This window comes from Hippocampus zosterae, chromosome 6 (assembly GCF_025434085.1).
Source record: "Hippocampus zosterae strain Florida chromosome 6, ASM2543408v3, whole genome shotgun sequence".
NCBI classification, from domain to species: domain Eukaryota; kingdom Metazoa; phylum Chordata; class Actinopteri; order Syngnathiformes; family Syngnathidae; genus Hippocampus; species Hippocampus zosterae.
The window spans coordinates 23943657-23954741 of NC_067456.1; the positions used below are offsets into that span (position 1 = coordinate 23943657).

Here is an 11085-nt window from a genome sequence, read left to right on the forward strand (position 1 = left end):
TCTTACAGAGACGGAACACAGACAAAAATAAATATAAATTACAATAAACGCATGCCACACTAAATTTTGGGCAAACATATTGTAAATGTAGCCTTAACTAACCTCACCACTTCTACGTCGTTACATTGTCTTGTCTTCATTTTGAAACAGCATCAATATCCTCACAATGTCTCCCATCGTTTGGGTATCTAGAATGTACAAGTCGAAAGGCTAACCTATTAAATGATATGTTTTGAAACGTGCAATATTTACATCTTCACTCTTTGCCTTGAATTGTGTAATTATAATGATTGGAAAAACACAAATGACATTTAATTGATAATAGTTTTTTTTTACATTATGTTCGTCTTTGCATCAAGAAAGAGACATTAAGTGATCGATTGCCATTCGAACATTGATGAAACATAACTTGTTCACTACTCCTACAATTACACTGCTAAATTTTTTCTGCAAAACCTTTCTTGCTCTACTTGCCATTTTTCTCCATTTTAGTCTTCAGTGATCAGGCCTAGTTGGAGGCATGCTACCTACTTCTGGCAAATAGACCGTTATTGAATAAATATTCACAATAAACTGGAGAGTTGGATTTACTGTTTGATATGAATTCTTTACACATAAATATATGTGGAAAATTAAGATCTCAAGATTATTAACTTATAAAAACTCAATCATCATTAGACTAGGCTGGGAGACCCTGGTTCACTTGCAAACCAGAGTATGCAATATGTGTGACTAGCTGTTGACAAATTGGTCGTTTATGGTTTTCTTTCCACGTTTACCTCTGGAATTGCAATAGCATGTTAAAATGAGTCATACCTCTGCTACTCACGCAGATAAATGGCAGTGGCTCAGAGCAGTCCAACAGACTCGTGACTGGGTGCTGATCTGACCGGGTCTGCAGCGTTCTGCAGCCTTGCAGCGCCATCTGCTGGTGTTTTGCTGCTCACACGACACACAAATGCCAAGGAGCACAGTCAGACAAGAAAAGACAAGAGTTTCCAATAAAACATCTGACAAATTGGGTGGGGAGGAGAACTGTCTGGGTTCATAAAGAAAAAACACGTTAATCTCAATGCAGAAGAAAACAAAAACATGCAATTAATACAGCAATTATGCAGGGAAAAAATGGACTGCTTGTGAGCAGGACCAATTCTATGGTGAACGAGGGGGGCTCAGACCCAGCCTGTTGTGTCCCGCAATTAAACTGTTCATAAAACAGTCCTTTAAAAAAGAATAACTGTGAGGTTTTACATTTATAATATATAGCTCAATATTGTGAATGACATCATACTCAATAATTTTCACCTCTGCAAACCTTCAACGAAAACCACTAGGTACACTTCACAACATAAATTTCGAAATAAATCTAATTAGTCAGATGGCCTATTGTTTGTGTGGATTATTTTGTCATTTTTTTTAACTCTTCTTTTGATAGCGGCGCAGACACCAGCAGTGTTCTTGTTTAATGTTGAGAGGGTAGAAATTTTATCTGTGCTGCATGTTACACATACAGTACATTTGACAATAAAGTTCATCCAATTCAAAATCCAATCCAATCCAAAGAATAATTCCAATCACTGAAGGGTCAGCAGGTCAAGTTTTGGCTTCCACTGTCGAAGCAAAGTGTGATTGGGCAGGATGCTGGACCCGAATTTGCTCTCAGTTGGCCTGGCGACTCCTTGATCGGCAGCACCCGCCCATTGGTTGCCCAAGTACGTGCGTGTGGAATGTGAGCCTCCGTAAAGCACTTTGGGCATTGCAGACGTGTAGATAGTGTTGCATGATTGCACTCCGTTTGGTCTTTATTTTATTTGACATCTATCCCCACCAACCCTCAGATCCAAATTTACCAAAGGCTCGATTATTAGATGTCTCTAAAAGTTTCTGCCTAGCGATATCTGATTGGAAAAAAGGTCTTTGAATTCAAGCGCAGATGTGAACCTATACAATGTTTATGGGTAAAATCTTTGTTTGTTTGTTTGTAGGACACGCATGGACAAACCCATGTGTACAAACCCCTGGTGCACAGGCAGCCAACTGTGACCAGAATGGTCAAGAAATGGTCATCGGAAGCTGAAGATGCTCTGCGGGACTGCTTCGCAACAACAAGGTGGGAACTCTTCAGCGAGGTTCATGGGGAGGACATTGATGCACTCACTGACACCATCACGGACTATATAAACTTCTGTGAGGAGAACACCGTACCCACCAGAACTCTGCGGTGTTTTTTCCAACAACAAACCATGGATTAATCCTGACATAAAGACCCTGCTGAAGGAGAAGAAGAGAGCTTTTCAGTCGAGAAACAGAGAGGAGCTGAAGGTCGTGCAGATTCGGCTGAGAAGAAAGATCAGGGAGGGGAAGAAGATATACAGGATGAAATTGGAGGACCAGTTACAGGCCAGCAATGTCACTGGTGTCTGGAGGGGCCTGAAAACCATCTCAGGCCATGACAGCCCAAAGACAGTGATCAAGAAGGACAAGGACTGGGCAGATGGACTGAACCATTTTTTCAACCGTTTCGACCAGTCGTCTGTCCCTTCCCCCAACCACAAACTGCAACCTCTCTCACTGAGGACTTCTTCTCCTCCCCCTCCTCTTTCGACCAGCTCTCATCAACCCAGTATGTCACCTGGTTCCTGCCTGTCCGTCACAACAGAGCAGGTAAGGAACCAACTGAGGAAGATGAATGTGAGGAAGGCAGCAGGTCCGGACAAGATCAGTTCCCGGCTCCTCAGGACCTGCTCTGACCAGCTGTGTAACATTGTCCAGCACATCTTCAACCTGAGCCTGAAGCTGGGCAGAGCTCCACAGCTGTGGAAAACTTCGTGCCTGGTCCCAGTGCCCAAGACCCCCCACCCTAAGGAGCTGAACAGCTACAGACCGGTGGCGCTGACGTCTCACCTGATGAAGACGCTGGAGAGACTTGTCCTCGCCCACCTTCGACTGCTGGTGAGCTCGGCACTGGACCCGCTGCAGTTTGCCTATCAGCCTGGCATCGGCGTGGAAGACGGCATTATCTACCTCCTCCACTCAGTGCTGTCACACTTGGAGAAGGCTGGGAGCACTGTGAGAATCATGTTCTTTGATTTCTCCAGTGCCTTCAACACCATCCAGCCCAATTTGCTGGAAGGCAAACTGCAGAACGCCGGAGTGGACCACCATCTCACAGCATGGATCATAGACTACCTCACAAATCGGCCGCAGTACGTGAGATTGCAGAGCTGTGAGTCGGACCGGCTTCTCTGCAGCACTGGAGCGCCGCAGGGCACTGTTCTGGCTCCATTCCTGTTCATCCTCTACACCTCGGACTTCAGACACGACACTCCAAACTGCCACCTTCAGAAGTTCTCCGATGACTCTGCGATTGTTGGCCTCATTACAGAAGGGGACGATCGGGAGTACAGGGGACTGACAAAGGACTTTGTGGACTGGTGCCAGCAGAATCTCCTCCAGATCAACCCTAGGAAAACTAAGGAGTTGGTTGTGGATTTCTGCAGGAAAAAGTCCTCACCAGCACCGATGAACATCCAGGGTATGGACATAGAGAGGGTGACCTCCTACAAGTACCTTGGTGTTCTTCTGAACGACAAACTGGACTGGTCTACAAACACGGACACCCTGATTAGGAAAGGACAGAGCCGACTCTTCCTACTCAGGAAACTGAGGTCTTTTGGGGTTCAGGGGTCACTCCTTAAGACATTCTATAACTCGGTGGTGGCCTCGGCCATCCATTATGGCATTGTCTGCTGGTCAGGCAGCATCTCAGCCCGGGACAGAAAGAGACTGGAGCGACTGGTCAGGAAGGCCAGTTCTGTCCTTGGTTGCACCCTTGACACTCTGGAGGAGGTGGGCAACAGAAGGATGCTAACTAAGCTAAAAGCTATGATGGCCAGTCCCTCCCACCCCCTCCAGCCCGCCCTGACAGCACTTGGTAGCTCCTTCAGCCAGAGACTGTTACACCTGCGCTGCAAGAAGGAGAGATACCGACGCTCGTTCCTACCGACTGCTGTCAGGCTGATGAATAAAAAATAACAATCATAATAATAATAATAATTCAATGATGTGAAGGAAAATTGTAAATAGTACTGCGATTTATCCATTTGTGTTCATATTGTATTTAATTAAAAGATGTTTTTTTTTCTCTTTCTCCTTTCTTCTTTCTACATACATTCTTGCTGCTAGAGGCTGTAAATTTCCCCAGTGTGGGACGAATAAAGGATATCTTATCTTATCTTATCTTATCTTATCTTATCTTATCTTATCTTATCTTATCTTATCTTATCTTATTTTATGGACAGGCGTGTCACAGACGCTCCGATTGTGATGTGAAACAGATTGACAACCAATTACTAAGTAAGCTGAACCTTCCACTGCTGCAGCTGCATTCAAATTGAATGTACCATGTGTAACATGTCTCCCTGTCATCGACCCACAGTAAAATGACAAGAAGATTTTGCAACTGCAATGTAACTACCAGCTAAGCTCACTGTTAGCCTAATTCCTTCTTCATGTATTACGACTACATCCATCCATCATCATCTATTACCCTTTTCACTTTGCCTCACAAAGGTCACGGTCATGATGGAACCTATCCCGGCTGACTTTGACCAGTAGGCACTACTATATACCCTGAACTGGTCGCTAGCCTCTCGCTGACGACTGAAGCTACTGCTCAAACCACTCCGACTACGATAACTACGCAGTGGGGGCTGGTCAGTAGAGTAGGTGCAAGGGTGCCAACTTGCCACTGACACATCACTTTTCTGAAAGTGAAAAAAAATGAATCAGTATATCCATCCATCCATCCATCCATTTTCTGATCTGTTTATAAGGCTCTTAAGGGTCGCAGGGCGTGCCTAACCCAGCTGTCGTCAAGCAGTAGGTGGGGGACACCCTGAACTGGTTGCCAAGAAATTGCAAGGCACACATAGACATACAACCATTCACGCTCACACTCACACCTAGGGACAATTTTGAGTGTTCCATTAACCTGCTATGCAAGTTTTGGGAATGTGGGAGGAAACCGGAGTACCCGGAGAAACCCCACACAGAACATGCAAACAAAGGAAGGCTGGAGCCGGAATCGAACCTTCACCTCTGCACTGTGGGGCCGATGCGCTAACCAGTCGACCACTGGGACACCCTGAACAAGTATATTTATTATAAAATAAGTATGTATTATACAGGAAATGATGAGCTGCGCTGCTTATGTGAACATGTTAGAAATTCCTTTGCGACAAGGAAAAAAAAACACAAAAACTGTTGGCAAACACCCCTCAGTTGAATAGGTAGTGACATGGAAATAACTCAGGTCAGTTAGTATTTTATTGTATTTTTCTGACCGCTGATTACTTTAACACTTTCCATTTGAAAAATGGAAAGTGTAAAATACTTTCCACTGTATTCTTTGTAAAAATAGGTTTGCCACTTTTCAGTCACCACAGATAATGTTGAAAGAGTGCAATCTAAATAAAATATAAATAATTATAATACAGCATAGACCAGGATGCTTTGTTTTGGGGCCGGTAAGACCAGCATGCTGATTCCAGCTGGTCATCAGCTATCACCAGCTTCTGGCAGGACCTAGGCAGCTGACCTTGCTGGGCAGCTGTGGCTCAGTTTATAGAGCAGGTTGCTAAGAAACCGAAGGCTCTGCAGTTTGAATCTTGGCTCTTTTGTCTTGATTTTTTGCTGGTTGTGATGATGGCTCTATCAGCACAAAAACACAAAACCATGCTGTTCTTTTTTTTTTTATTTAAACAGGACTCTTAGTTGACTTCAGCCTTGCGGTTAGCACACTAACACTCCCTATCTGTGAAAAGGGGGTCCAAATCCTGAGCTGGCTATGTTTTTGCACCATGCATGTTTTGCTTATTTTAAACACGGTAACAATGTGTCGGTATAGATCATTTAAAAGGGTAGAATATAGAACCACAGTACCTTTTAAAATCTGAAAGACATGTAATGATTCAGTTGAAAAGATAATTGAATGATGAAGTGTCACTGATGATGTTATGTTACATTTGCCTGACTTTGACTCAGGCAGCGTAGTTTAGGACGGTGTCAATGTGAGATTGAATGGTCGTCTGTCTCGATATGTTCTCTGTGGGTGACTGATGACCAGTCTAGGGTGTGGTCTGCCTTTCGCCTGAAGTCAGCAAGAAAAGGCTCCGGCTACCAGCAGTGCTGAACTGGATATGCAGTCTAGAAAATGGATGGATGGATGGATGTACCACCTACAAAAAAAAAAAAAAAACTCCATCATCTGCCACTACTAACACGACACTTTCTTCCTGGACGGTAAATCTGGATGTTCTGTGCTGCCTCTCCCAGGTCAGTCCTGCTTCGAAAAGAGGTTTAGGGTAGGAGACTCAACGTGATGTGTGTGGTGTGCTGTAATGATCATCTCAAATACGCCACACTCTCGAGCAGTAACTCACACGTAATGAGCCCCCCACCCCCCACCCCCCAACCATTTGTAGAGTCTCAAATGTTGCTTGTTGTGTATGTACCCGCTTTAGAATCATAAATGTGATCAACATGAACAGTAGCATTAGTAAACTTCAAATAGATATTGCAATGCGGTACAATGCAATTTTTAAATAAAAAGAAAAGAAATCTGCAATTTGGGAGGAAAAACAAAGTAACTGTTTCATTTTGTTTGATGGACTTTTAATTTCATTTATTCATATCGTGTCTTGATAAGTTCAGTGCTTATACTTCAGTAGTGCCATACTTATATTTGCACATGTTGGCATTATTGTTGTAATTTGATTCATGACTTAGTGATTTATGTTTATGCTAAATAATTTTGTGAAGTTGTGATCGTGAATGCTTAAAAACCTACAAGTCCAAGTGTTAACCAAGTAACAACTCTAATTGAAAGAGATAAACTGCCTTTCATAATCATTTATGGTTTGGTTTCCTTTAATTAAGTATAAACCTAACCTGTAAGACCAAAACATTTATGTATATTAAATCTGACACTGTTTAGGGTATTCAGATTAATTTATTTCTTATATTTGTTTACACAATGTACGGTAAATGGAAAGAGGACCTTGAAAAATATTTTACCCTATTAAATCATAAATTCAATATGCTGGAGGGGGGGGGGGGCGCGCGGGGGATTCAGCATTTTTTTGTTTCCAGTCTTGGGTAAGCTACTTTCAACATGCAAAATATAGTTTCTGTTGTATGAAAGTAATTATTTCTATTATAATATATCCCTGGGAGCAAAGCCCCCAAGACCAAAAATCCTGCCCCTCAGGCACTACGGGCCACCCTCGACCCCTGCCTGTGTTAAGTACTAAAATTCAGCAATTACATTTTGTGAGATTGTGCAACATGTAAAATTCATTAAAGATGGGCGAGAATGTCTTATTCGTCCCTTACATTACATTGTTTAGTGGGAGTGTGACAGGTAACATGTTTGTACTGCCTTTCTCAGACACTGAATTGATCACAACCGGACTGCTGTGTTTGTTTTGTTGTGATGGATTCGACGCCCTGGGAAAAAAAAAAGACCTGGGTGAATAGGAATGTCTGCAAGCTTGTAATGACTGACATGAATATAAATACATGCTACTGGTTCAGTTGACCATGTTTGCTTCGAAATGCACATCCAATTACTGAGATGTCACTTATGTTTGGGTCTCTGGCAACCGTAGACCTCGGCTGAGGAAAATTCATTGAGTGGGAATATACATACACATATTTCACTGTTCATCTTAATTTGTCATATCCTGATAATCCCGAAAAAAATTCCAAAAGTGGCCCACTTGCGGCCAATGTTTCTTGCCCACACAAGCCTCTAAGGATTTGTGGCAATGTGTATATTTAAGTTTAATATACTGTCGTGACAATGCTAAAATGATCCTTATGTACGGAAAAGAGCAAAAATAGAAAGTGAAACTAAAAATATACAAAAACACTTCATGCACATACAGTACATCAATTGTTTTGGTGTTTTAAATGGCCTTTGTCTGTAGATGTGCATTTAAAAAAAAAAAAAATCAGTAACACATCACCGATGGTCACAGTAGCGGTGCAGTACATGTAGAGTAAGAAATTATTTTGAACAACACATAATGGGGTCATGCATGCCCAGACTGAACCCTGAATGCGTGCATGTGTTGTGCTTTCAGAATCAACCATTTTCAGAGTGTTTACGGAAACAATAAAAACACACTTTCAGATATCCTCCTGACTAGCAGGAAAAAAAAGTGTTGTCCAATCACATTTATTTTGAAATTCCCCAATCGATGTGAAGTAATTGGACTACTCCAAAAGAATTTTTTTTAAATTCCCTTACATTTTTTAAACACTTGAATACTAGGCTCAAATATACTTAAAACGACTCAAACAACACTTTAAAGTGTTCATAAGAGTCTTATAAATAAAATGCCAACAGCATTTCAAGACGAAATGTGTTTGATAAACAGTATTACTTTTCCTATTCCCATAAAAAGTGCTTGCACTGAGGGAAGCCATTTTCTTACTTTTTCTAACCCCTACAAATTTGGCATCATTGGAAAGCATCGAATGTCCTCTTTAGAGTAACCAAAGGAGTTAATGTGATTGGATGCACTGGGTGGGAGATATTTAGGTTCACAAATGTCCTCTACAGAGGACCAATTCGAACTACTGGTAGTCAAGAGGATATTGGTGTTTTCAGGCTCTAGAAACATTGGTGTGATTCATTAATACAAAACGTCAAGACTTATTACCAACTGCTGTGAAAGCAATAATTAGCCTAAATCAACTAACACTGTTCAGAGTAGCCTGCCGCCATGCAATCTCTGTGTCGTTAAGGAAACAGACAACCATTTACTCTTAGATTCAGAGCGATGGAAAATGTAGCGCTGAGCCCATGAAGACGTGAACTGAAATCCTTCGATCAGCCATTACACCACTACACCATGATGTGACAGTTGTTAAAAATGAATAAATAAATATGACAAGACACCTGAAAATCCATGCAGTACAAAATGTGGCCATACCTGGACAAAACAGAAGAACTCGGACTTCCTTGACGGCTGGGTGATTGATCAAATGGTCAAGGTTCCAACTGAAAAGCATGACCTGATTTATGACCGAGCATCCATTCAAAGCACGGACGTGGCGGCTTTCCAGAGAAATATTCCAAACATTTAAGTCAGTGATATTTCCAAAAAAAGGCTCCGTGAAATTCCCTCCAAACGAGTCTTGGTCCTGGCCAAGAATAAGTATCCCATCAGCATGGATATCTCGAGAAGTGTCTGAGCTTGATCCCTCGTCCTTCCTTTCACCGTCCACATAGATGGCCCACAGACTGCTGCTCCAAGTGACACAGATGTGATGCCATCCACCATCATTTGGGAAACAGGCTTTATACGGAAGGTGTTTCCCGTGGACAATGAGTGCCAAGAGGATCCGTCCCTGCATGTCACCATGACCTCGTAGTAGGAATTCATTGGTAAAAACACGTGCAGCATAGGAGAAGATGGTGGACACTTCATTCCATTCTGGGTCCCACTGAATACGAACACACACACTGACTGATGACAGAGCGGGCAAGGGCCTATTCACACGAGCAAAGCCTTCTCTGGATGTTTTGGGGAAATTTAGAGCTGAGAACTGCAAATCTAAATCAAAACAAAGGAATAATTATTCAATGTTGCAAATGTGCAGCAGGTATACCGATTGTACTGCGTCACTGAGCTCACTCACACTGCTTGGACAGGGGCAATGGCTCGGATGGCAATTTGGAGGGATTACTGATCCAGACATGTGACTGGTGTCCGGCCTGACGCAGTAACTCCAACGCCCCTTCCCGGAGCTCCAATTGGTCCAAGGTGGCGAGTGAGCTAAACTGACTTCTGCAGGAGCTTTCGGCCCTGGAAAAGTCTAATGAGTCATTGACCAGCACGAACGCCCAGTGTGAGGATAAGCGAACCGATTTGGACTGTCCTGGGGAGTCAGATTTTTGGCTCAGACACACACATACTTATCACGATGATTTAGAAGATGTGAGGTTCGATTGAAGGATTGCTAAACGTTGACTTACCATGTGAATCGCCCACTCTGTCAGTCCCAACATGAGTTGGCTCAGTCTCACACACAACCTACAGGAAAAAGTCAAGTTGATGTTACACTTGGCATTCATGTTTTGCCATCACTCCTTTCATCAATCCTTCAATATAGTGTCATTCATGATTACAAAGCTATAAGACAAACATAATCTTTGGATAAAGCTTTTATATAATGTAGTGTAGAATGAGAAGCCTATTACCACCACAGAAAACAGTATTAGTGCAGCATGCAAGGCTCCAGTCATCTCTAGATCAGTCCAATGCCCGGTCAAAACAAAATCCTTGTCCAACTTGGTCCTGGTTCACAAATCTTGAAAGAAAAATGTGCTGTATTAATACACTGTTTAAAAAAAAAGTCTATCGGAAGAGCTATTCGAAACGTTTCATCTCACAACAGGATGGAAGCAAACCACCGAACAACAGGCTGATATCAAAAATCAGGTCACAGGAAAGATACGACTTGAACCTGTGTTTTTCAGCAAAGACAGCTGAATGTCACTCCCTAGGTAATCTGGAAACAAAATCCACATCTGTAGGACAGCTGTAGGTAAATCCATCCAGACTCTTCATCAAGAACCTCTGCCTCTACGTCCAACATATCCAGCAGGGGTCTCAAGACTGGGAGACAATCAGCAAGCCCACCGGTCTGTGTGACGGGAGGGACATCTATTCGAACTCTTCGTTCTTCCCTCCTTCCTCCTCCCTCACTCCAGACACCATACCCCTCCTTCTCTAATACCCTGAGGCCATCTAGCTTTGTCATGCAAATGCAGTCTTTTTTTTTCCCTCCAAAGAATCCTACTTACGCAAGTAGTGTCAAGCATTTGGCAAAAGAGAGTTCATCAAGAGCATCACGGGAAGGGACGTTTTTACCGCATAGCTCTTATTTAGTACTGTACTTCTATATATGACTCCAAGTTAATCAAAATAGTCTAGTTTCCTGCTTCATAGTCGGTAAAAGATTGGTTCTTAACATTTGAGGGATGCTTTGGTTGCATTTTATAAAAACCCT

At 42.6% G+C, this 11085-nt stretch overlaps 1 protein-coding gene across 2 annotated transcripts in view; it reads right to left on the reverse strand.

Moving 5' to 3' along the window:
• Positions 1-10790, reverse strand: part of adgrd2 (adhesion G protein-coupled receptor D2) — a 65551-nt gene extending 54761 nt beyond the window's left edge. For both annotated transcript variants that reach the window (XM_052068206.1, XM_052068205.1), the window contains exons 1-5: positions 10274-10790; positions 10049-10106; positions 9712-9951; positions 9003-9626; positions 817-939 (exon numbers count right to left, since the gene is read on the reverse strand). In XM_052068206.1, the coding sequence (XP_051924166.1) occupies positions 817-939; positions 9003-9626; positions 9712-9951; positions 10049-10106; positions 10274-10318 (1090 nt within the window). In that variant the 5' untranslated portion in view covers positions 10319-10790. The remainder of the gene's footprint in view (positions 1-816; positions 940-9002; positions 9627-9711; positions 9952-10048; positions 10107-10273) is intronic.
• Between the last annotated feature and the right edge of the window lie 295 nt (positions 10791-11085).